The sequence below is a fragment of the Lactuca sativa genome, chromosome 8, assembly GCF_002870075.4.
Source record: "Lactuca sativa cultivar Salinas chromosome 8, Lsat_Salinas_v11, whole genome shotgun sequence".
Lineage (NCBI taxonomy): Eukaryota > Viridiplantae > Streptophyta > Magnoliopsida > Asterales > Asteraceae > Lactuca > Lactuca sativa.
This window is the reverse complement of record NC_056630.2, coordinates 243984690-244012284: the sequence shown is the minus strand read 5'-3', so window position 1 is coordinate 244012284 and position 27595 is coordinate 243984690. Positions and strand designations below refer to the sequence as shown.

Sequence of the window (27595 nt, the reverse complement as noted above, 5' to 3'; positions counted from 1 at the left end):
CATATTTATGGCTCTAAGCACTCCAAAATGTCTGAAAGGATAACTTAAATGAATTAGAGTAACCCATACTTACATACATCAAGCTTAAGGGACCAAAATGAACACTATCCATAGCTAATCAAGATCAAAGAAAAACTTCATCAAGATAAGACCTTTTTACCTACAAGTAGTGCCAAATGATGATGTGTTTCTTGATCCAAAGTGATTCACTCTTATAAGATGGTCTTTTCCTTTTTCATCATTCAAAATCACCAAAATACACACTAAAGGTTCAAAAATGCTCTAAAATTGGATTAGGGTTTGCAAGGGTTGAATATAAGGATAGAGACTGATGAATGAAGGGAGCCTGGAGAGTTAAGGATGTATAAATAGTGCACAAACCATAAATATTAGGGTTTTGGTTCAGGCCACGTACACCCGACGTATGCTTGGGTGCGCCCAGCGTACGCAACAAGCTCCCAAATTTCATTAAAATGCCATGTGGGACCAAATTTGCAAACAATACTCATACCAAGGGTGAAAAAGTAAAATACATGTAAATCGAGATATTACAAAAAAAATGCCAATGTAACAAACCAAAAATCATAGTAATTTAAAAATTTTCAAAAACAACCATTTTCCATATTTGTTTACTAGAAAAACCATTTTTCAAAAGTATGATCATATCAGATTGCCCCGAAAATGAATATCATGAAAATAGGAAGATGTGCTTGATCAAGCCTTCACTTTCCCATGATCGTCTCGAGTACTTGAAACCATGAACTGAAACTATAAGCCAAAGTTTAGTGAGTTCCCCCAACATACCATCACACACTACTAGAAAAACAGCCTTTTACGACGCGCAATGCGCGTCGTAAAACGCTCAGACGACAGCCCTGTCATAACGAGAGACGACACGCTTTTGTGTGTCGTCTACAGACGCGCATTTACAACGCGCATTTATGACACACATTTACGACACGCAATGCATATCAATGACGGCCCTGTCATAAAGGAAGATGGCACGCATTTGCATGTCGTAACCTTACGACACACATGTTTATGACACGCAATGTGTATCAAGGAAGCCCATGTCATAAAGGAAGAAGACACACATTTTTGCATGTCATAATTTTAAAGCTTTTTAAAATTATACATTTTTGATAAATTTACTAATTTTCAAATTAAATAACACATTAAAAGTCTCATAATACAAAATAAAATACCATAAACAATAAAGATAATTCATTGCTGTAATATGTCAAATACAAATAATCATTCCAATAGTAAGTAAATGTAACACATTGCTAATATTGCATAATATTTATTATAAAAAACAAAACATGTACAACATTAAAAGAAACTCATGACTAAATTCTCCTTTGATAATCTCCTTTGAAAATTTCCTTTCTAAAAGTATAACCTGATGCAGGAACTTTGAGAGGCTTCAGGGCATGGAAGGAGGTTGCTAGAGCTGTCAGAACCTACACATGGCAAATCGGTAACTTAACATGCAATAAAATAAAGAAATATGTTTAAAAATTTTCTATTGTTTTGAACACCTACATGATCAGAATGTTTTGAACACCTACGACTTTCCATTTCTTTCTATTACAACATTATACTTTTATTTTATTTTTTCCTTATTATTGATGCATCATATGATAAAAAAATTTTACCCAATTCCAATGTTATACTTCTAATCTTTTTCTTCTTACCACATCATACTTTGAAAGATCAACCCAGTTATAACTAAGAAATTGCTATAATAATTGAGTAGATTTTTCTTGGATTTATCCCTTTATTTAGAATCACACATCACAAAACAAAACCATCTCTATATCAATTAAGCTTTTTATACTCAGTTTTGGCAGAAAAGAAAATGTCAAAGCAAAAGAAACACTAGACATATCATCATCATGCAAATGAACAAGAAAAACAGACAACACAAACCTTTGCATCAATGCAAATGCATACAGATCAGATCATTCATAGTTGCTTGGAGGCTTCTCCTTTGGATGCTTGGAGCTGTAATGATCAACAAGTTGCTTCTCATTTGCTAACTACACACTTGAAAAGTCAAAACCCCAATGCATTTTCCATTAACTATCTTATACATTTACAAGTTATTGTCGTTTATAGCTTATATTACAAGCAGTTGTCAAACAAGAAAGTCATTTCTTTCATTAGATACTAATTCCGGACAAAAAGGTAAAATGGTCATTTACTATCATTTAAAACTAAATGAAACTTAAATAAGCAAGAAATGATTCTATATCTATGTGTATCATCTAATTTGTTTCAAGCTTCTGCCACAAAATTACTGTTGTTCATATAGATATACTATCACTTCCAATTATCTAAATGCAATAAATTCATAGAATATAGCATCTTGTCTAATCAACCAAATGAAACCTAGACCAAATTCAAACAAAAATTCAATTCTTTTGTGCAACTTTTCTCCAAGTGTATTCCACATGTGTTAAAACTTACATGGGTTTATCACCCAAAAAATAATAATAATAATAATAATAATAATAATAATAATAATAATAATAATAATAATAATAATAATAATAATAATAAACTTTACTTTCTATGTCATCCACGAAAATGCAACATGTCCTTAAGTCAATCTACATCTATTTTTTCGCCATGAATAATCTTTACTTCATTTGGAAATCTTTTATTTTTGTTCCCATTTAACACTTCTCAAAACTTTCTGTTACCTCTGTACAAAATATTAGCAATATAAAAGGCAAGTTTTTACCAATGATTGCTATAAATGGACACAGAGCATATTCAAGATGAGTGAGAGGATCCATACTGCAAAAAACAGAAACATAGAGATGGGAATAATGGATGGGAATTAAGGAGAATGAGTGTTCAGGTCATGTTATGGGACATTTAGAGAGGAGAGTGAGCCAGCAGGAAATGACAAGGTATTGCACATGCATAGGAAATGGGTAATTGGAAAAGAGAGGAGAGTGAGCCAGGAGCAACTTTCACTGTTTCACCTGCTTTCCCCAGCTTTCAATATAACCAGTTTTAAGTTGCAGCTATACCAAAGACTCCAACAAGTACTCCTGTTGTGTACTCCAGCAATAGGTATTTATAGCATCCCCATACAAACAACTGCAACACATGAATAAAGAATGTTAGAAACATTATCATGTGATACAGGAGCCAGATTGTTGTCATACTCATACTCTTGTTAACTGAAGTTATAAAGGTTTCTTGATATGTGATCAATGAAAACTAATACATACAACAAGAATTTAGTATCACTCAATTGTATCTTACAATCACAATGACAAAATTCAAATTTAAAAAGAATAATAGAAACGGAACATACCCAGAACTGATTATAAAGAAATTTATTATCTGTCTTTGTGCAGAAGAGTGATACATATCATCTGGACATGCAAGATTAAGATTGAGCATTAACAGCAGTTTTATACATTTTCAGCATAAAGAAAGACGATTTGTGTCAAGGTTTTATATTAAGTTTTACTAAGTACCAAAAAAAGGAAAAAACTGCTACACTCATGGACCAGAAATGTAATATTACTCTAAAAATATTGATAAATCATTCATATAGTGTTACATAATCAATGATATTGATTTTGTAATACTTGTGTCTGAAGAGGGTAATAACGTAATTTCAACCAATATCTATACAACCGATGATCCTGCTGCAGGAAAAGGTGCCTAAGAACTCCTACATCAACAAAATACTCAAATCATCAGATAAATACATAAGAGATATATCGAAGTTGTAAACTTATGTTTGTGTTTCTACTTTCTATACATAAGTTATGTATGATAAATATTGTTGCAGGCCCTGTTCTTTACACAGCAAAACAAAGCAAAGATGGAGAGTAATTTTGAGGCAATTTTCTGATTGTCTTATCTGTAAAAACTGGAACGATACATGCTATTTAAGCTACTAATAAGCTAGAAATGTGGAAACATGAAACCACTTGATTACTACTTCCTAAAGAAACGGGAAAATGGCCAACATGGCCTTTTGACAGCTTCCTACGAAAAACTGAAACAAACACAAATGAAATAAACATAAATGGTCCCCAAACTTTTTGGATTACACCAAAAAATTCCCCCTAATCCAGAATGCTAGATGCTCTTCATGATGGGTTTTGAGCATTCTAACACTTCCTAAGTGTACATGCAACCCTAATAACCTTGGATCTATGTTTGTCTAATTATCATGCAAAGTTGAATTCCAAGGTTATATTCCTATCTAGCATACATGGGGAACAATTTTAACTTAAAGCATAGATAGAATAACTTACCTTGTTGTTGCTTGTATTCCTTAAAACCTTGTGAGCCTAGCACCCCAAGTGTGATGCCTCAAATGCTTCACACAACACCAAATGCTCTTGGAAAGACTCTTGAGATAACACACACTTCTCAAAAATCGGCCAAGCCCTCTTGTTTCTTAGTAGTGCCGATTTTGGTGGAGAATGGGATCCTTTTATAGTGTTGACACATCTAGGGTTACACCATGTAAACCCTAATGTGTCATGACTCTTCATTTTCATGACCCATGGGTTTGTAACTCCCATGGAGCATCCATGGAGCATCCTATGGGTAGAACCCAACTTGATAATCCATGGAGCCTCTTAGCCCACTATACAAGATATGGATGAGCCCATATATTTAATTAGTTAACCTTTGATCACTTAATTAATTCCAAATTAATTCTTGATCAAACTAATCAAATAATATTATTAATATATTAGAACTTATAATATATTAATAATCTCCAAGTGTTATTTCTCTCATTTAGTCTAACCAATTGCATGGTGCCATGCAACCCAAATGGACCATGCCGGGTCGGGTCAAGTACAAGCCCGAAATAGTTATGGACTTAGACACCTTATCCAACAGTCTCCCACTTGGATAAGTCTAATAACTATATCTCTAGTACTTCAGGAACCGACCGGAAATCGTAGCTCTTTCAAGGTCTCTCGGAACTGAGAAGATGATAGTATGCCATTTAAGATAAGTGATCATATAATCCTCCGTTCTAGATATCAGCCGGACAAACACATGGAACAATGTCTTACTTCTTGTCCAGCATTTGTTTCCCGATTTCCGATTTGTTTGACATAGAACTTAATTGAACACATCAACTTAGTTCTGACCGGGCCCGGTACATGGGTCAAAACAAAATCATCGAGGGGCCCAGATATCAGCTTCTAATCCAAGAAGGAACAGATAAACTTCGACTCATATGTTTGTTCTACCACTTATTGAATTACACACAAAAGTACGTTTTATAACATCGAGTTACCAATGCGGTTTCGTACAGTCAATGCATAACCAACTTGTAAGTAACAAATCATATCTCTAGGTTTGAAGACTTATATGATATTACCGTCTCACGATCACTCGAGATAGAATTCCATGAAGTGATTCCAGTGAGCGTGGGTTGAGTCCAATGCTCAGAACTTATGAGCACTCATGATTGTTGTAGCCTTGTCCAACACCTTAGACCTCTACAACCCATCATGACAGTCTTGATTCATACCTACTTCCGACATATGACCGACTGTGGAGGTTTGAATAATATGTTATACCAAACAAAATTATTCTGGAAGTCAAAACATGCAAAAGAAATATAGTAAACGATTGACAAGAGATAGCAACACTTTACTCATAAATAAAACACTTTTTATTCATCATCAAATGTCAATTACACTTTACAAATTTCTGGGTTATCTAACTACTAAAACTTATATCATCCTTCAGCCCTATGCTCCGAGCATGCTGGAGATGCTTAACCCTACTCAGTCCCTTCGTGAGGGGATCTGCTGGGTTCTCATCCGATGATACCCTCTTTGCCACGAGGAGTCCTTCTTCGATCCGATGTCTAATGAAATGGTATTTTCTGTCGATGTGTCTGGATCTCCCATGATCCCTTGGTTCCTTGGCTAAGGCAACAGCACTTTCACTATCACAGAAAATTTCCATTGGCTCTTTAATAGCTGGTACAACTCCAAGGTCTCCAATGAAGTTCTTCAGCCATATCGCCTCCTTTGCTGCTTCACTAGCTGCAATATACTCTGATTCACAAGTAGAATCTGCCACTGTCTCTTGCTTGGAACTCTTCCAAGAAATTGCTCCTCCGTTTAGGGTAAAGACCCAGCCCGACTGAGAGCGGAAATTATCCCTATCAGTCTGGAAACTAGCATCACTATACCCAACAACTCTCAAGTCATCACTCCCACCGAGGGTAAGGACCCAGTCCTTAGTCCTCCGTAGGTACTTGAGGATATTCTTTACCGCAGTCCAGTGTGCCTTGCCAGGGTTCGCCTGATACCTGCTAACCATGCTCAAGGCAAAAGCTACATCGGGTCGAGTACACGTCATAGCATACATGATCGATCCTACAGCCGAAGCGTAAGGTATTCGACTCATTTCTGCTATCTCAGCCTCAGTGCTAGGGCTTTGTGTCTTACTCAATCTGGTGTTACTCTGGATGGGTAACTCTCCTTTCTTGGAATCCTGCATGCTGAATCGCTTCAGCACTTTATCCAAGTAGGTACTCTGACTAAGTCCAATTAGTCTTTTACTCCGATCTCTCAAGATTCTTATCCCTAGAATATAGGCAGCTTCACCAAGGTCCTTCATAGCGAAACACTTCCCAAGCCAGGACTTTACTTCCTGCAGGGTTGGAATGTCGTTTCCTATGAGTAGTATGTCATCCACATACAATACCAAGAAGCTAACTATACTCCCACTAGCCTTGACATACACACAAGATTCATCTTCACTCCTAGAAAAGCCAAATTCCTTGACCTTTTCATCAAAGCAAAGATTCCATCTGCGAGGTGCTTGCTTCAATCCATAAATGGATTTCTCAAGCTTACACACTCTATTAGGGTACTCGTTGCTGACAAAACCCTCTGGCTGACTCATGTAAACATCTTCAGCCAGCTTCCCATTAAGGAAAGCGGTTTTGACATCCATCTGCCATATTTCATAATCATGAAACGCAGCTATGGCTAACAGAACCCGAATAGACTTAATCTTGGCTACTGGAGAAAAGGTCTCATCATAGTCCACTCCAGGAATTTGAGAGAAGCCCTTCGCAACCAGTCTAGCCTTATAAGTGTGTACTTTACCATCCATGTCGGTCTTCTTCTTGAAGACCCATTTGCACCCTACTGTCTTACGACCTGGTACATTCTCAACCAAGTTCCAAACTTGATTGTCATACATGGATTGTATCTCGCTATCCATAGCCTCTTTCCATTTAGCAGACTCGGGGCCTGCCATGGCTTCCTCGTAGCTGTTAGGGTCATCTTGACTTACTAGTGTTTCATCACTAATAAGTGTCTCACCTTCTGCAGTAATATGGAATCCATAGTAATGCTCAGGTGTACTCCTAACTCTCGTGGAACGTCTCAGAGGTACAGATTTGTCAATTGGCTCAACAGGAGTTTCCTCCTCAAGTTGAGGGCTAGAGTTTGAAGTTCCTTCACCGCTTGACTCTTGAATTTCTTCAAGATCAATTTGCCTCCCACTGTCTCCTTGGCTTATAAACTCTCTTTCTCGAAAGACTCTTCTTCTTGCTACAAAGACCACATTGTCACTAGGTCTGTAGAAGAGGTAACCAAAGGAATGCTGTGGGTAGCCGATGAAAATACACCTCTCGCTTCGAGGTTCGAGCTTATCATGAGTCTCGCGTCTCACGAAAGCCTCGCAACCCCAAATCTTGATGTGGTCTAGTTTAGGTACTTTACCAGTCCACATCTCGTGAGGAGTTTTGGCAACTTTCTTTGTAGGGACTAGATTAAGGATATGGGCGGCAGTCTCTAAGGCATACCCCCAGAATGAGATTGGTAGCGTAGCTCGACTCATCATGGAACGAACCATATCTAACAAGGTTCGATTACGCCTCTCAGCCACACCATTCAACTGTGGTGTCCTGGGAGGTGTCAATTGTGAGACTATCCCACATTCCCTTAGATAGTCGAGGAACTCTGAACTAAGATACTCACCACCACGATCGGATCGAAGCATCTTAATGTTCCTGCCCAATTGATTCTCGACTTCCTGTTTAAATTCCTTAAACCTCTCGAAAGTCTCTGACTTATGCTTGATCAAGTAGACATATCCATATCTATTATAATCATCAGTAAAAGTCAAATAATAACGATTAGCATCCCTTGTGGCATGTTTGAATGGTCCACACACATCCGTGTGTATAAGGTCCAACAAACCTTCACCCCTCTCACACGAACCTGTGAAGGGTGACTTTGTCATTTTTCCAAGTAAGCATGATTCGCAACTATCATCTGACTTTAGGTCAAACGACTCCAAGACTCCATCCTTTTGGAGTTGGCCTATGCGTTTCTTGCTTATATGTCCAAGACGACAATGCCATAAAGATGCTTTATCCAAGTTATTATTAGTAGAATCAATACACAAAACATTATTTCCCAAGTTATCTATAACAGATACAGCTTCATACACACCATCACAAGGTAATGCTTTAAAATAAAAGACATTATTATAGAACACATCTATAGAACCAACTTCATTATTAAATGAAAAGGTAAACCCTTGTTTGTACAAAGCATGAAAGGAAATAATATTTCTTGCCATTCCTGGCGAATAACAACACTTATTCAAATCTAAACTAAACCCACTACTTAGCGATAAAGTATAAACTCCAATCTTGGTAACAGGTATAGCTTTCCTATTCCCCATGATCAAGTTTATCCTTCCTTGCTCCACATCCTCACTTCTTCTTAGTCCCTGCAAGTCACAACAAATGTGAATACCACAACCGGTATCAAGGACCCAAGAATTAGAATGGGGTGAGTTATTAGAAATGATAGTGTAAATACCTGCATGGTTGGGTTTAACTTTCCCATCCTTCACATCTTGCTGGTATTTTGGGCAGTTCCGCTTCCAATGAGCTTTTTCATGGCAATAGAAGCATTCAGCCTCTTTTGGGTCAGAAGAAGGAGTAACGAAACCTTTCTTGGTTCCACTTGAAGAAGAGCCATCAAGGGTCCGAGCCTTGGTACCCTTAGAAGAGCTCTTTCTCTTCCTCCCTCGATTCTTCCCGATTGCCACAACCGGAGTAGAGTTTTGAGTAGAAGTGATAGCAACCGACTTCCCCTTAAGACCTGTTTCTGCGGTCTTGAGAAGTCCCTGAAGTTTGCTGAGGGTGACTTCTTCCTTGTTCATGTGATATGTCATGCGGAATTGATCATAGCACGATGGTAAGGAATGCAAAATAATATCTATTGCAAGATCCTCCGGGAAGTTCACATTAAGCTTCAGCAAACGATCCACATATCTTTGCATTTTCTGCATGTGGCTCGTGACGGATTCCCCGTCCTTCATCATGGTTGTTATCATGGAGCAGATGATTTCATACCTCTCTTGTCTTGCACTTTGATGGTATCTTTCCATCAAATCTTGGTGCATGTCATAAGGGTAGAAATCCTCATAAGACTTTTGGAGTTCCGCTGTCATCGTGGCCGTCATGATGCAAGCCACTTTTGTAGCATCCCTTTCATGTGCCCGAAATTCAGCGATCTCCTGAGGAGTTGCAGTGGACTCATTAATCTCCTTAAGCTCCTTGTCAAGGACATACTCTTTGTCCTCGTAGCGGGTAATCATCCTGATGTTTCTGATCCACTCATTGAAGTTGGATCCATCAAAGGTGACTTTCCCACACAAGTTCATAAGGGAAAAGGAGCCATTAGGATTAGAGCCAGAAGCATTGTTGAAAGACATCTGAAGGAAGGAGGACAAGATTAGTTTAGATATAGGAGAGTCCTTAGCAAACACCCAAATGTAATATTAAGGCTAGGATCCAATCACAATATAATATAACTTAGAAGAGGTATGCCGTAATCTAAGCTATATCATATTTGAAAGGTAGGTGAATGACGATTCACCAATTTCCACCACGAAAACCGCAATATCTTAGGTTTTTGAATGGTTCTTAGAAATTCCTAGATTCTTTGAGATTCAATGAACTTTTCAAAGGCATGTTTCAATCTCGAGTGTGCCCTCCAGGTTTTGTGACTGGGATACCGAGGATCACAAAACGAGGTGTGAAGTAACCATGCAAATCACTTGGTACCCTTAAAGTTTATCACTCAATCGATGTGCCGGTTAACCACACACGCTCCATCGATACTATAATAAACCCTAAGTCACCCTTTACCTACCTTGTTAAGTCCATGTTAGTGTGCCGGTTAACCACACACGCTCCACCAACGACTTAATCAAAGTGTAAAGTGTAATTTCATGGAATAGCACCTTATTCACATTTTTCCTAAAGTAACTAAGATTGGGAATTTAATAAACATTTAGTTACTTTATCATATTCATCATACTTTGAATGAGAATTAATAAGTCCTTGTCTTACCCGTTCGGCTAACGACCCTCCACCGATCAAGCAAGCGGTGGGTGAGAGTGGACACCCATTAAGTCACCATTTTATAGGCAACAACCTTATACCCACCTTATAGACCGGCTTCGTGAATGAGGCGTACTAGCGGTAAGACGACTTTGTTCTTATACATATATATATAATTATTAAATCATAATAATATAAGTATAAGGGTTGAATTTTAACTTTTAAAATTCTAGGGGTTGGAACTAAAGTTTTAACTTAACTTTACTTGTTCCAAAACTTGAGGGCAAGTTTTGTAATCTTTCAAAACTTTTCATTTCTTGTAACTTATGAGTTTAATAGAGTAATAAAATGAGGACTTTTCATTTTTCTAACTCTTGTGTTCTTTTAATGGTTTTTTTAATCCAAGGGACTTTTGGTTTTCCATAACTTGAGGACAAGTTATGGACTCCATTAAAACACATTATGATCATGAATTAATCTACCACATAGGTTACAAATAATTCCTATGATCATCTAAACATCATAAGAACAAGAACATGAATATGAACACTTTCAAGAATCAAAATCACATTTAATCTTTGTAATTTTGATACTTTGTTGTTGTAAATGTGTTAGAAAAGACATTACACCTTCTAAAATAAGTTTTCAAGTACCAAAACATTTTAGGGTAATGATTCTAATCCATTTCCAGCAACACAAGTCGAAATTCTGCACTCTGTCGACCCTACTCGCCGAGTGCATAAACCTACTCGCCGAGTAGGTTGAAGATACACATGAACTCGTCGAGTCCTCCCCATGGACTCGCCGAGTCCATCAGTCAGACAGCAAGATTTTCGACTTTCTTCAACTTTTAAGCACAAATAACAAACAAACAAGCCTAGTCTCTGATACCACTGATGGGTTTTGAGCATTCTAACACTTCCTAAGTGTACATGCAACCCTAATAACCTTGGATCTATGTTTGTCTAATTATCATGCAAAGTTGAATTCCAAGGTTATATTCCTATCTAGCATACATGGGGAACAATTTTAACTTAAAGCATAGATAGAATAACTTACCTTGTTGTTGCTTGTATTCCTTAAAACCTTGTGAGCCTAGCACCCCAAGTGTGATGCCTCAAATGCTTCACACAACACCAAATGCTCTTGGAAAGACTCTTGAGATAACACACACTTCTCAAAAATCGGCCAAGCCCTCTTGTTTCTTAGTAGTGCCGATTTTGGTGGAGAATGGGATCCTTTTATAGTGTTGACACATCTAGGGTTACACCATGTAAACCCTAATGTGTCATGACTCTTCATTTTCATGACCCATGGGTTTGTAACTCCCATGGAGCATCCATGGAGCATCCTATGGGTAGAACCCAACTTGATAATCCATGGAGCCTCTTAGCCCACTATACAAGATATGGATGAGCCCATATATTTAATTAGTTAACCTTTGATCACTTAATTAATTCCAAATTAATTCTTGATCAAACTAATCAAATAATATTATTAATATATTAGAACTTATAATATATTAATAATCTCCAAGTGTTATTTCTCTCATTTAGTCTAACCAATTGCATGGTGCCATGCAACCCAAATGGACCATGCCGGGTCGGGTCAAGTACAAGCCCGAAATAGTTATGGACTTAGATACCTTATCCAACACTTCATTCCAAGCATGTTCCTCATCTCCTTGAACTTGTTCTTTGCTAGTGGCTTGGTGAGAATATCAGCTTGCTGTTCCATACTTGCAACAAACTTAGCAATGACATCTCCACATTCAATGCAGTTTCTAATGAAGTGAAAGCGTGTGTCTATATGTTTGCTACGTCCATGGAAGACCGGATGTTTGACCAATTCGAGTGTGGACTTGTTATCAATGAGTATCGTTACTGGACCCAACTTTTCACCTGTTATTTCTTGAACAAGTCTCCGGACCCATATGCCTTGGCATGTTGCCAAGTTTGCAGCCATGAATTCTGCCTCGCATGAAGAAAGTGCAACACACTGTTGCTTTTGAGAGCTCCATGTCACCAGATTTTTGTTCAAGTAAAATACCATGCCACTTGTGCTTCGCCTATCATTCACATCCCTTGCATGATTGCTATCAGAGTATGCAATTATGTGCTTCTTTTCTTTGCTTCGTGTGTACACCAAACCAAGGTTAAGGGTTCCCTTTATGTACCTTAGGATTCTTTTCACTGCCTGATTGTGTTGTTCGGTGGGCCTTTCTAGGAAGCGACTTACAACTCCAACAACATAGGAGATGTCAGGTCGTGTGTGGCACAAATATCTCAGCCCTCCCACTATGCTTCTATATTCAGTGGCATCCACAGGTTTTCCACTCTCATCTTTGGTGAGCTCCAGGTTATTCTCCATTGGGGTCTCTATTGGGTTGCAATCTAGCAAGCCTGCCTTTTCCAATAGTTTTCTTGCATAACCCTCCTGTTTTAAGCTTATTCCACGCAACTCTTGTGATACTTCAATTCCCAGGTAATATGACAGCAACCCCATGATGTGCACAAAAGTACCCACTAATTTTAATATTTATAACCTAACAAACTTAGACTATCTATGCACTTATAGGCAGTGTACCTAGTCAGATTACAGTATAGCTTAGGTAAGTCGGGTGTCGATCACAGGGAACGATGGATTAATTTAATATATTTGATTATAGGTCACACGAAAAGAATAAAAGACATAATTTAATAAATCTCAAACTAAGAATTAATTAACCATCCTCGATAAACTAACAGGAAAACAAATCTCTTTAGGTACTTTGGTTTAGATAAATTCCACCTTGAAAACATAAACAATTGCATACACAAATTCATTTATTCATGTTCACCGATTCCTAAATTGATTAGATTCATGTTCACTATAACTAATCCTTTAGCAAACAAGTCAATTCAAACAGTGATCAATTGATTAAACTAACATGCTTCCTAGTGCTCAGTTCGTATCAAGCAAGACTTGTAAATATAGTTAATTTAAACATTTAATTAACCTCTTGTTGATGGTCATCAAACAAGACTCACACATTAACTTACATATTCTCAAATTAATCCTAGTTTCACATTCGTTATTTCTAGTCTTATAATCTCGATGGACATCAAAAATCATAAGAGACAAGCAATCGAGCAGATGTTCAAGCAACTCAATTCACCTAACAATTAACAGAAAATAATCATCATTAACACATGAGGATCTTTCAACAAGCTTGGCAAGATAAATTAAACACAAATAAACTATTTAATATAGCAATTAGTCTAATAATCAAAGCTTCATTCAATCATAAACACAAGGTAAAAGGTTTTTACACCCAAATCAGAAACTAAATATAGAAAAGTACCACAATGGAATGCTAAACATGGTCACGTCAGCAGACCATATGATTACCGACATGTATCCGCTCTCCAATCCTTCCGATCTCCGCTCCCGTTAGCTTAACGGCCTTCCGGCCGCCTTCTAGACCCTCAAAACGGCTTAACAGAAGTTAATTGTCGACTAAATTAGGTTAGAAGTCGTATCCTCCTTCCTGGTTAGCTAAAAATCGACATTTATAGTCTTTGTGGCCGACCTAAGTACGTTGGGCGTACTTAGTATTACGCAGCGCGTACTCAAGATAATCACGCGATCAAGTCTATCCGGTGCAAAGGTGTACACGGGGCATAACCTTAAGGTACGCGGGGGGGTACTCGCTACCTCAGCATTCTTTTCTTTCTTTTAGCTTCTAAGCCCGGTTTCCACTTCAGTCTTTTCTTTTGTGCTTTATCGACAACAAATAGCTACAAAACATAATTTAAAGTATTATGAGTACTTTTTAGTTCTAAAATAGAATAAATAAGGCCAAAATATTAAGATAAAGTGCATAAAAATATATATAAAAATACACATATCAAAATACCCCACACTTAGCCTTTGCTTGCCCCCAAGCAAATGTACTTTTATTTTACCAATATTGCACTAAACAATCCATTTAAAACTCAGCCATTATGCCAAGACCTCAACGCGTACATTTGTGTCTAATATTTTCCTAAGTACCCCCCATACTTTAAATACTCACAATCTTCATAAACACTTGCCCACTTTTTCTGAACAATGCTCATTTTATGCAACCCTCCGAATCCATCCGCAGAAAACCTCCTAACCTCAAGGTATTTTTAGTTGAGCAACCTAAGCATACATAATCTAGAATTACAATTTTCCGATACCATTATGGAGCTTTATTTGAATTCTTCATTTCCTTAACAATTTGATCTTTGATTTCTTTGAATTCACCACCTTATTTGAATTGATTTCTGGTATCTTCAACTTTTTGGATTTCCTGGAATTTTGATCTTTTGATCTTCACTCTATTTGCTCCGAAATTCTTCAAACTTTTTCACTTTTTCGTAATTCTCTCTTGTGTTTTCACATGTAACTCACTTTTTTTTTTCTTTCACTCAAATCCCTACATGCTTAAGCAGAGGCGCTCAACCTCAACCTTTATTGGTTAATGATAATAATTTTCCTGGATACATTTCAGGTTTAGGCTGCTAAACATATTGCATCCCTCAAACCAAGCGGGGTTATGTTTTTGTTCCATGATTTCACTAAAATAAGGGAGGCCACAAATGCACTATAACGTATATTGGCTCAACTAAACATTTGAGTTCTCATCGGATCATCTCATACAATATTAGCAAAATTTAAATTATCACTAGATTTTTCTAAATTAAACTATTATTTCAAGTTTTTAAAATTTTAAATTTCCTAAATTTAGCAATTTCCTAACTATTATTTTATTTTTTCTTATAATTTTAATTTACTTTTACCGACCCCCTACCCCACACTTATTTCATACAATGCCCTCATTGTATGCTAAAACAAATTAAGAACATAAAAAGGGAGAAAAAGGAACAGACTCCCCTGGGTAGTTGTGGCGAGATCGAATGGGGCTGCTACAAGCTGCTCTGAATATCGCCGAAAGACTGAAAACTGGAACTGCTGCCTATGAATTTGCCGAAAATAAAATCAAGACCGCCATCTTCGAAAATGTGGGAAAGTGTCGACCACGTCGTCTCGTCAAGAATGACATCCTCTATTCGCGATGAAAATCTCCCCCCACAACATAGGAAAGTGTCAACCATGTCGTGGCAGCCGGGACGATACTTCTTCCTCGCATCGAAATAAAACTCGATAGTATGGGAACTGCTCATCCATATCATAAGAGTCAAAACATCGTAAAAATGCCAAGCTTCAAAACGATCGCTCACGAAATAAATATGAACCCCACACTTATGACAAATTGTGGGTCTCGACTATAATCTTCAACTCTCATACTGCTCTCTCTACCAACAGTCGGACCTAGCTGCTGAACTTACTGCCAGTTTCCTAAGGGCGAAAATTCTGCAGAAATCTAAACAACCAAAGAGCATCAACATGGAAAACAAAAATTTAAACAAACTAAAAATAAAAATAAAAATAAAAACTCACTAAAATAACTAAAAAAAATAGCAAACCAAAATAACTAAAAAGGATATCACGATCACTCGTCTTCGTCGAAATCAAGCTATAATTGTTGATTAAATCCCTTGCATGCAAGAGGTGGTTTGTGAAAACAAAAACTTTCGGGACCTGTTAAACTATTTCCTTTGTTTTCTTTGCACCATTAACTAAAAGTAGAACAAGAAGTGACCAAACTAGTCAAGAACAGCAAGAGCTCGGTCTTCCACTTAACCACCATGATACGCCTTGCTATACTACGCCTCGTGGATCGAGTTGGACAAATCACCCAAAGTAGTAGACTAAACAAGTCAAGAATTCCCTAATCGCTTGCAATCTCAAAACCCATGCACAAAAATCAAACCAAGCAATGTGTATGATCACGAATTCCTGCACATAACAACAAAAACCTTCCCGACAAGTGACATAATATCAACGAAAATAAAACAAAAAATAAAATAAAATAAAATAAAAAACTAACTAAAAACAAATAACGAATAATCAAATAAACTAAATTAATTGAAAACTGTTCCCCGGCAACGGCGCCAAAAACTAGATGTGCACTAAAGTACCCACTAATTTTAATATTTATAACCTAACAAACTTAGACTATCTATGCACTTATAGGCAGTGTACCTAGTCAGATTACAGTATAGCTTAGGTAAGTCGGGTTTCGATCACAGGGAACGATGGATTAATTTAATATATTTGATTATAGGTCACACGAAAAGAATAAAAGACATAATTTAATAAATCTCAAACTAAGAATTAATTAACCATCCTCGATAAACTAACAGGAAAACAAATCTCTTTAGGTACTTTGGTTTAGATAAATTCCACCTTGAAAACATAAACAATTGCATACACAAATTCATTTATTCATGTTCACCGATTCCTAAATTGATTAGATTCATGTTCACTATAACTAATCCTTTAGCAAACAAGTCAATTCAAACAGTGATCAATTGATTAAACTAACATGCTTCCTAGTGTTCAGTTCTTATCAAGCAAGACTTGTAAGTATAGTTAATTTAAACATTTAATTAAACTCTTGTTGATGGTCATCAAACAAGACTCACACATTAACTTACATATTCTCAAATTAATCCTAGTTTCACATTCGTTATTTCTAGTCTTATAATCTCGATGGTCATCAAAAAATCATAAGAGACAAGCAATCGAGCAGATGTTCACGCAACTCAATTCACTTAACAATTAACAGAAAATAATCATCATTAACACATGAGGATCTTTCAACAAGCTTGGCAAGATAAATTAAACACAAATAAACTATTTAATATAGCAATTAGTCTAATAATCAAAGCTTCATTCAATCATAAACACAAAGTAAAAGGTTTTTACACCCAAATCAGAAACTAAATACAGAAAAGTACCACAATGGAATGCTAAACATGGTCACGTCAGCAGACCATATGATTACCGACATGTATCCGCTCTCCAATCCTTCCGATCTCCGCTCCCGTTAGCTTAACGGCCTTCCGGCCGCCTTCTAGACCCTCAAAACGGCTTAACAGAAGTTAATTGTCGACTAAATTAGGTTAGAAGTCGTATCCTCCTTCCTGGTTAGCTAAAAATCGACATTTATAGTCTTTGTGGCCGACCTAAGTACGTTGGGCGTACTTAGTATTACGCAGCGCGTACTCAAGATAATCACGCGATCAAGTCTATCCGGTGCAAAGGTGTACACGGGGCATAACCTTAAGGTACGCGGGGGGGTACTCGCTACCTCAGCATTCTTTTCTTTCTTTTAGCTTCTAAGCCCGGTTTCCACTTCAGTCTTTTCTTTTGTGCTTTATCGACAAAAAATAGCTGCAAAACATAATTTAAAGTATTATGAGTACTTTTTAGTTCTAAAATAGAATAAATAAGGCCAAAATATTAAGATAAAGTGCATAAAAATATATATAAAAATACACATATCAAAATACCCCACACTTAGCCTTTGCTTGCCCCCAAGCAAATGTACTTTTATTTTACCAATATTGCACTAAACAATCCATTTAAAACTCAGCCATTATGCCAAGACCTCAACGCGTACATTTGTGTCTAATATTTTCCTAAGTACCCCCCATACTTTAAATACTCACAATCTTCATAAACACTTGCCCACTTTTTCTGAACAATGCTCATTTTATGCAACCCTCCGAATCCATCCGCAGAAAACCTCCTAACCTCAAGGTATTTTTAGTTGAGCAACCTAAGCATACATAATCTAGAATTACAATTTTCCGATACCATTATGGAGCTTTATTTGAATTCTTCATTTCCTTAACAATTTGATCTTTGATTTCTTTGAATTCACCACCTTATTTGAATTGATTTCTGGTATCTTCAACTTTTTGGATTTCCTGGAATTTTGATCTTTTGATCTTCACTCTATTTGCTCCGAAATTCTTCAAACTTTTTCACTTTTTCGTAATTCTCTCTTGTTTTTTCACATGTAACTCACTTTTTTTTTTCTTTCACTCAAATCCCTACATGCTTAAGCAGAGGCGCTCAACCTCAACCTTTATTGGTTAATGATAATAATTTTCCTGGATACATTTCAGGTTTAGGCTGCTAAACATATTGCATCCCTCAAACCAAGCGGGGTTATGTTTTTGTTCCATGATTTCACTAAAATAAGGGAGGCCACAAATGCACTATAACGTATATTGGCTCAACTAAACATTTGAGTTCTCATCGGATCATCTCATACAATATTAGCAAAATTTAAATTATCACTAGATTTTTCTAAATTAAACTATTATTTCAAGTTTTTAAAATTTTAAATTTCCTAAATTTAGCAATTTCCTAACTATTATTTTATTTTTTCTTATAATTTTAATTTACTTTTACCGACCCCCTACCCCACACTTATTTCATACAATGCCCTCATTGTATGCTAAAACAAATTAAGAACATAAAAAGGGAGAAAAAGGAACAGACTCCCCTGGGTAGTTGTGGCGAGATCGAATGGGGCTGCTACAAGCTGCTCTGAATATCGCCGAAAGACTGAAAACTGGAACTGCTGCCTATGAATTTGCCGAAAATAAAATCAAGACCGCCATCTTCGAAAATGTGGGAAAGTGTCGACCACGTCGTCTCGTCAAGAATGACATCCTCTATTCGCGATGAAAATCTCCCCCCACAACATAGGAAAGTGTCAACCATGTCGTGGCAGCCGGGACGATACTTCTTCCTCGCATCGAAATAAAACTCGATAGTATGGGAACTGCTCATCCATATCATAAGAGTCAAAACATCGTAAAAATGTCAATCTTCAAAACGATCGCTCACGAAATAAATATGCACCCCACACTTATGACAAATTGTGGGTCTCGACTATAATCTTCAACTCTCATACTGCTCTCTCTACCAACAGTCGGACCTAGCTGCTGAACTTACTGCCAGTTTCCTAAGGGCGAAAATTCTGCAGAAATCTAAACAACCAAAGAGCATCAACATGGAAAACAAAAATTTAAACAAACTAAAAATAAAAATAAAAATAAAAACTCACTAAAATAACTAAAAAAAATAGCAAACCAAAATAACTAAAAAGGATATCACGATCACTCGTCTTCGTCGAAATCAAGCTATAATTGTTGATTAAATCCCTTGCATGCAAGAGGTGGTTTGTGAAAACAAAAACTTTCGGGACCTGTTAAACTATTTCCTTTGTTTTCTTTGCACCATTAACTAAAAGTAGAACAAGAAGTGACCAAACTAGTCAAGAACAGCAAGAGCTCGGTCTTCCACTTAACCACCATGATACGCCTTGCTATACTACGCCTCGTGGATCGAGTTGGACAAATCACCCAAAGTAGTAGACTAAACAAGTCAAGAATTCCCTAATCGCTTGCAATCTCAAAACCCATGCACAAAAATCAAACCAAGCAATGTGTATGATCACGAATTCCTGCACATAACAACAAAAACCTTCCCGACAAGTGACATAATATCAACGAAAATAAAACAAAAAATAAAATAAAATAAAATAAAAAACTAACTAAAAACAAATAACGAATAATCAAATAAACTAAATTAATTGAAAACCGTTCCCCGGCAACGGCGCCAAAAACTAGATGTGCACTAAAGTACCCATTAATTTTAATATTTATAACCTAACAAACTTAGACTATCTATGCACTTATAGGCAGTGTACCTAGTCAGAATACAGTATAGCTTAGGTAAGTCGGGTTTCGATCACAGGGAACGATGGATTAATTTAATATATTTGATTATAGGTCACACGAAAAGAATAAAAGACATAATTTAATAAATCTCAAACTAAGAATTAATTAACCATCCTCGATAAACTAACAGGAAAACAAATCTCTTTAGGTACTTTGGTTTAGATAAATTCCACCTTGAAAACATAAACAATTGCATACACAAATTCATTTATACATGTTCACCGATTCCTAAATTGATTAGATTCATGTTCACTATAACTAATCCTTTAGCAAACAAGTCAATTCAAACAGTGATCAATTGATTAAACTAACATGCTTCCTAGTGTTCAGTTCGTATCAAGCAAGACTTGTAAGTATAGTTAATTTAAACATTTAATTAAACTCTTGTTGATGGTCATCAAACAAGACTCACACATTAACTTACATATTCTCAAATTAATCCTAGTTTCACATTCGTTATTTCTAGTCTTATAATCTCGATGGTCATCAAAAAATCATAAGAGACAAGCAATCGAGCAGATGTTCACGCAACTCAATTCACTTAACAATTAACAGAAAATAATCATCATTAACACATGAGGATCTTTCAACAAGCTTGGCAAGATAAATTAAACACAAATAAACTATTTAATATAGCAATTAGTCTAATAATCAAAGCTTCATTCAATCATAAACACAAAGTAAAAGGTTTTTACACCCAAATCAGAAACTAAATACAGAAAAGTACCACAATGGAATGCTAAACATGGTCACGTCAGCAGACCATATGATTACCGACATGTATCCGCTCTCCAATCCTTCCGATCTCCGCTCCCGTTAGCTTAACGGCCTTCCGGCCGCCTTCTAGACCCTCAAAACGGCTTAACAGAAGTTAATTGTCGACTAAATTAGGTTAGAAGTCGTATCCTCTTTCCTGGTTAGCTAAAAATCGACATTTATAGTCTTTGTGGCCGACCTAAGTACGCTGGGCGTACTTAGTATTACGCAGCGCGTACTCAAGATAATCACGCGATCAAGTCTATTCGGTGCAAAGGTGTATGCGGGGCGTAACCTTAAGGTACGCGGGGCGTACTCGCTACCTCAGCATTCTTTTCTTTCTTTTAGCTTCTAAGCCCGGTTTCCACTTCAGTCTTTTCTTTTGTGCTTTATCGACAACAAATAGCTGCAAAACATAATTTAAAGTATTATGAGTACTTTTTAGTTCTAAAATAGAATAAATAAGGCCAAAATATTAAGATAAAGTGCATAAAAATATATATAAAAATACACATATCACCCCAGGTCACTCATCTCAAACTCTTGATTCATCTCCTTCTTAAAGAGTTCAACTTCTTCCTTGCTTCCTCCTGTGACGATAAGGTCATCAACGTAGACCCCTACAATCAATGAGTTATTACCTGTTTTCCTTGTGTACACTGCATATTCATGAGCACATCTAACGAACCCAAGCAACTTTAGGTGTTTATCGAGACGTGCGTTCCATGCCCGGGGGGCTTGACGGAGTCCATACAAGGCTTTTGATAGCTTATACACCATTTCCTGTTTGTTTTTCAGCACGAATCCTTCAGGTTAGGATACAAACACCTCCTCTTCTAACTTGCCATGTAGGAAGGCTGATTTCACATCTAGGTGGTGAACGAGCCACCCATTGATACCTACGAGAGCCAATATTATTCTCACGGTCTCCAAACGAGCCACAGGTGCAAATACCTCGTCAAAATCAACGCCTTGCTTTTGAACGTAACCCTTAGCTACTAACCTGGCCTTATGCTTCAGAATATTACCAAGAGGGTCTCGTTTTACTTTAAAGACCCATTTGAGACCAATGGGTCTTCGATCATGTGGCAGTTTAACTAACTCCCATGTGTTGTTTCTTTCTATTGCAGACAATTCTTCTTCCATTGCTTTCACCCACTTGCTTTCTTTACTGGCTTGAGCGTATGATTCTGGTTCCTCATGGTCAGTTGCAAGTAACAGCTCATCCTCCTGTCTGTAAATGTCTGACAGCCTCCTGTATCTTTTTTGGGCTCCGCCTCCTGTTGATTCCGATGAGGTAGTGTTTGAACTCGTTGAGCTGTTTGGTGTGGTAGGGTTTTCTTCCGTCAATGGTAATGGGCTATTATGGGGACTCTCTTGGGCTAGGTCCACTGAGTCAGAGTATTCTTCATCATGGGCTTGTTGAATTGGGCTCTGTTGTGAGATGTCTTCGTAGGTTACATTTCTTAAGTGGCTGCTACCTTCCCCATTAAAAGATCCATCGTATTGTTCTTGGCTTATAAAATCATCACCATACCCTTCAACCACAAACGGCACACCAAGATTATCTTTAAACTTGACTGAGTTTCTCCATGACCATTCTCTATCTTCCTCGAAGCAAACATCACGACTTACACAAATTGTTCCGTTGTCGGGGTCAAGTAAACGATAGGCTTTGCTTCCAAGCTCCGTTCCCAAGTACACCAATGGTTTGCTTCTGTTTTCGAGTTTCCTTAAATGCACTCTTACAACTTTTGTGTGGGCTATGCAGCCAAATACCTTCAGGTGCTCCAGATTTGGTTTCCTTCCAGACCATGCCTCATACGGTGTTTTTTCTTTCAGTGCTTTGGTTGTCACACGGTTTAATACATAGACAGCATGCCTCACAGCTTCCCCCATAAGGTTTCAGGAACTCTCATGTGTTTTAGCATTATTCTTGCCATTTCAACCACCGTCCTGTTTCTTCTCTCTACCACCCCGTTCTGCTGTGGGGAGAACGATGCTGTAAGGTGTCTCTTTAGACCAGTTGCCTCGCAGTAAGCGGTAAAGTCTTTAGACGTGAACTCACCACCACGATCAGTTCTGAATGTTTTCATTCTTTCACCTGTTTCATTCTCTACTAGGGCTCGAAATTTCTTGAAGATCTCGAAGGTTTCGTCCTTTGTCTTCATCAGGTATATCCACATCACACGACTAAAGTCGTCAACAAGAAGTAGAAAATACCTATTCCCTGAAGGCGTTGCGGGTGTGATGGGGCCACAAAGATCTCCGTGAACCAACTCGAGTTTCTTGCTTGCTTTGTACGAGGCTTGATGTGGGTATGGTGTCCTTGTTTGCTTTCCAGCCAAGCACCACTCACAGGGTCGAGAAGGATTGATGATTCGTGGCAAACCATGTACAACTTCATTCTCTGACATTAGTTTAAGGGTAGTGAAATTTACGTGCCCAAGTCTTGCATGCCATAGCCAATCTTGTTGTCTTCCTTCTCCCAACAAGCATTCACCCTTCACCTCTTCCAATGCAATTTTGTACAGCCTATTTTCTGACCTTTTCACCTTCATGAGTAATCTTCCGGTTTGATCGTGAATCCATAAGAACGACCCAAGCATCACGATTCTATCACCGGTTTCTTCCAGTTGACCCAAGCTTATGATATTGTTACATAGGCTTGGGATGTAGTATACCTCACTTAGTAATCTTTGTTCTCCATTATTGCATTGGAAAAGAATCGAACCCTTTCCTTCTATTCTCACTTTTGAGCCATCTCCAAAACGAACATACCCTTTTATTGTCTTGTTTATCTCACGGAACTTTTCTTCCTCTCCTGTCATGTGGTTACTGGCCCCATTATCCAAATACCATATCTTGGATTTTGTAGCTTCATAACCATTTGTTTTCAGTTTTGGAGTCACCCGCTTTTCGTTCAAATACACCTCTTCATGTACTTCACTCTTACTGTATGCAGCTAATAATAGGGCAGGTTCTTGATCATCAAATTGGCTTCCTGAAACCTTTCTTTTCGTGGGTTCTTGCACTCTGCTGCATAATGGCCTTGTTCCTGACAGTTGTAACACACCATTGTGCTTTTGTCTCGACTTGTTGTGTTCCGTCCTCCATCAAGACTCGACTGTGAAGCTCCACCACGGTGACCCCCACGGTTTGAGTTACCTCTCCCCCGGCCTCTCCCATGACCACGCGAGCCGGGATTGTGTTGCCTGGAGTCCCGCTGTGATGATTTTTGACCTTCATCCCTCTTCTTCTTCGTTTTTTCAAGCCATTCCTGATGGGTTAGGAGTAGCTTTCCTTCGTTAGAGTCGCTTTGACCTCGCACCCGTTCCTCATGTGCTTTTAGTCTCCCTATGACCTCTTCAACTGTCATAGTTTCTAGATCTGCAAATTGTTCTATGGTGGACGCGATTTGCACAAACTTGTTAGGTACTGCGCGAAGCAATTTCTTGACAACGTATGCCTCTCCCATTGTCTCTCCTAAGGCACGAACATTGCTAACTATGTTCGTGACTTTGGCAGCAAACTCGTCTACTGTTTCTGACTCCTTCATGCTCATCATTTCAAGTTCAGTCTTCAACGTCTGAACCCTAGCCGTCTTCACCCGATCAGCCCCTAGATACATCGTTTTCAGAGTTTCCCATGCCTCCTTTGCTGTCTGCTTTTCTGCCAACGATAGGAGTATATTTTCTGGAATATCCTGGTAGATAGCCGCCATTGCCATCTTATCTTTCCGGACTTCAACAACTGTATTGGCTGTTCTTGGTTCTACTGCCTCCCAAACACCTTGAGCCTGCATGAAAACTTTCATTTTGATTGCCCAAGCAGCATAATTACTTCTCGAGAGCATGGGGTAGTGTAAGGTGATAGAACCATCTTTGTCATTGTTGTTTCCTGTCATCTCTGTCACTCGTGGTTGATACTTGGGCATATACCAGATTTTGCTCTAATACCAAGTATTGTTGCAGGCCCTGTTCTTTACACATCAAAACAGAGAAAAGATGGAGAGTAATTTTGAGGCAATTTTCTGATTGTCTTATCTGTAAAAACTGGAACGATACATGCTATTTAAACTACTAATAAGCTAGAAATGTGGAAACATGAAACCACTTGATTACTACTTCCTAAAGAAACGGGAAAATGGCCAACATGGCCTTTTGACAGCTTCCTACGAAAAACTGAAACAAACACAAATGAAATAAACATAAATGGTCCCCAAACTTTCTGGATTACACCAACAATAAAAACCATTCAGTGGTTTGGCCTCCAATATTCCACCCTCCACCACCACCTCCAAGCTCAGATGCCGCTTCTCCATCCATCCATCCTTTAAAGGATACAATAGTGTAATAGCCAAAGATGACACTCAATACGTAAAACAAAGAAAGATAAAAAAAAATCTTTTAACCATAAATATAATTTCCCACCTTGAGAATTCCCATGCTTACCGAGCAAATCAAATGGCTTTGTAGAATTTTCAAGCCGCATATAACCGACCATAGGATATATATATATATATATATATATATATATATATATATATATATAATAAAGCTAATGATATTTGTTTTGTTAACAGTGAGATAATTAAGCAAATTATAGTTCAGTAAGATATCTCTAATGTTTAATATGGGAAAAAGCGTGTTTAGTTGAATGGAGAAAGGAAATCTGAATTGCAATTGTACTTTTATACAGTCCCACATCGACGAATGTAAGGAATATTAATAGTTTGTCTATTTTATAAAATGAATGTGATACCACATATCTTTTTGTTGTTTTGTAGGACTTGCATTTGATTGGGCTCTTACTAAAACTTGTTTATGTTGCAGGAACTCTAACTGAGACTAGCTAAGTAATTTTCTTTTTAAAGAAAAGCTTATTTTTTGTGGTTCAACAAGCTCTGGTTCAACACCGGACTAAAGCATGCGGGTTTTATTGGTTAAGTAAGAGACTGATTTTTTAATAGTAGTCTAATGGGATAGATTAGAATGATGCTAAAAAGCCTAAACCGTGAAACTAAACCAGAGCCAAACTGTTAGTATCGGCTCAGTTTGGTTCAGTTTTAAGTTTCAATGGTTCGGCTTCAGTTTTTGATTGCCAAAAAACCGTTACTAACGGTTTAACTTCGGTTTGATCTAAAAACCGAAAAAACCAGACTATGAACACCTCTAGCTGCACCATTAACAACTGGTTTTCTTGCATTTGATATGTACATCCCATTCCCTCTAATGGCACTTGCACCATATTATTAGTTTCTTTGAGCTCTAATAGCTTCTATTTGACCATATGCATCTTTGAGAGATTTAGAACCATCTAACAGAAAGCTTGTGAGCTCTAAACTTGCTGTCTCCCACTCAGTATGCAGCGTATACACCTCGTCCTTTTTTTGCTTCTATAATTCTTCTTAGCTTCTTCTTTTCTTCAGACATCTTGTCAGTGACAGGTGACAGGTTTTGGTTTTCTGAAGTATAGCTCTCACGTGTTTGAGCATTGTTGTTGTTGTTTAAGGTTACTGTCAGCTTATCATTCTCTTGGCGAATATACTGTAGCTCTTCAACCAATCTGGCCTGCTCAGATTTCATGGCACCCAACAAGGCTTTTGCTTCCATTAGCTCTTCTATATTGTCAGTCGATTGCAACATGTTGTCCCTTTTGAGACAATTACTATCAAGTGAAACTCTTTTCACTTGGTCACAGGCTTCCATCTCATCTCCTAAATCAATGCTATTCAACAAGCTTCCAACCAACGAAACCAAAAAATATGTAAGACTCAAATTATTGAAGCTAAAGATGCTTTGAACTGATATAACAAGGATTTTGAGCTAAACTTGGCATATCAAGGATTGTTCAGAGTTTAAATCTTTTAGCTTCTTGACGAGAAATAGAATCCTTAAAATTCATCTAAAAAATCCAATAAATTAAAGTTAAAAATATCATGCTTACAGGATATGCTGCTGTTTGGTTATAGGTTATGTATTTGCTCAGTTCTGTTTTCAGTTCATCAACCTTCCTGCAAAAAAGGGAATAAAATTTGATGATTAGCCACAAGCCTCAAGATCATATACAATCTTAGGCCCAGAAAAAGGAAACTAAATCAAGATAAAATAGGAAACTATATCAATCAGTATCACCCTGCATTTCAAGATATATTACAACAATTAACAGCCTAAAATTATGTTACCAAGTACATAAACTATATCTAATAAAGACCAAGATCACATAGCTTATGACTCATCTCCAGTACCTGTGCCGCATGAATTTTCTTCACCAGAGGAGCAAGACATTTAACAACCAATCCAGACACGTAACGAGCTGCACCATCAAGCTGTTGTAGAACACTATTGGACAATCTCAACTCAAGGTCGTTGTCAAGTTTAAACCTCTCTTTGTTTAATTCGTTTAATAGGTCTGAAGTTGCCATATATCTATAGTCTTTGTCTATCCCAGTCATCTGCAAATTCAACCATGAACACCTCAATACATTCTAAATACGGTATAAATATAACCCAAAGAAAAATCTCCACAAATAAAGGATAGAACTCCATAGCTTCTTACATTCTCTAGGATACCAGGTATGGATGAATTTTCCATCTTTACACAAGTCTATAACAATCTTATATTACCTATGGAAATACATATACATGAAACAAACAGAAAGTTAGAAGCCACATGGATAATGTTTTTTCCATGTATCAGACAAATAGAAATTCAGAAGCCACATGGATAATGCTTCTTGCCCTTTAGAACTCACGTACATTCTAGTTTT

The 27595-nt window shown here is 37.4% G+C and overlaps 1 protein-coding gene across 1 annotated transcript; it reads right to left on the bottom strand.

The window, feature by feature from the left end:
• Window positions 1–3920: 3920 nt before the first annotated feature.
• On the bottom strand, window positions 3921–12898 carry LOC111911158 (uncharacterized mitochondrial protein AtMg00810-like). The gene is made up of 2 exons (XM_023906950.2): window positions 12039–12898; window positions 3921–4020 (listed from the first exon to the last, which is right to left on the bottom strand). Exons 1-2 carry the CDS (start codon window positions 12896–12898, stop codon window positions 3921–3923), a joined length of 960 nt encoding a protein of 319 aa, XP_023762718.2.
• Window positions 12899–27595: the final 14697 nt, after the last annotated feature.

Excerpts from the sequence above, each read along its gene's own strand:
- LOC111911158 (XM_023906950.2), bottom strand. The coding sequence starts at position 12,898 with ATGGGGTTGCTGTCATATTACCTGGGAATTGAAGTATCACAAGAGTTG. Across the intron at positions 4,021-12,038 it reads GGAATGAAGTGTTGGATAAG|GAAGCTGTCAAAAGGCCATG; the intron begins GTATCTAAGTCC and ends AGTTTTTCGTAG.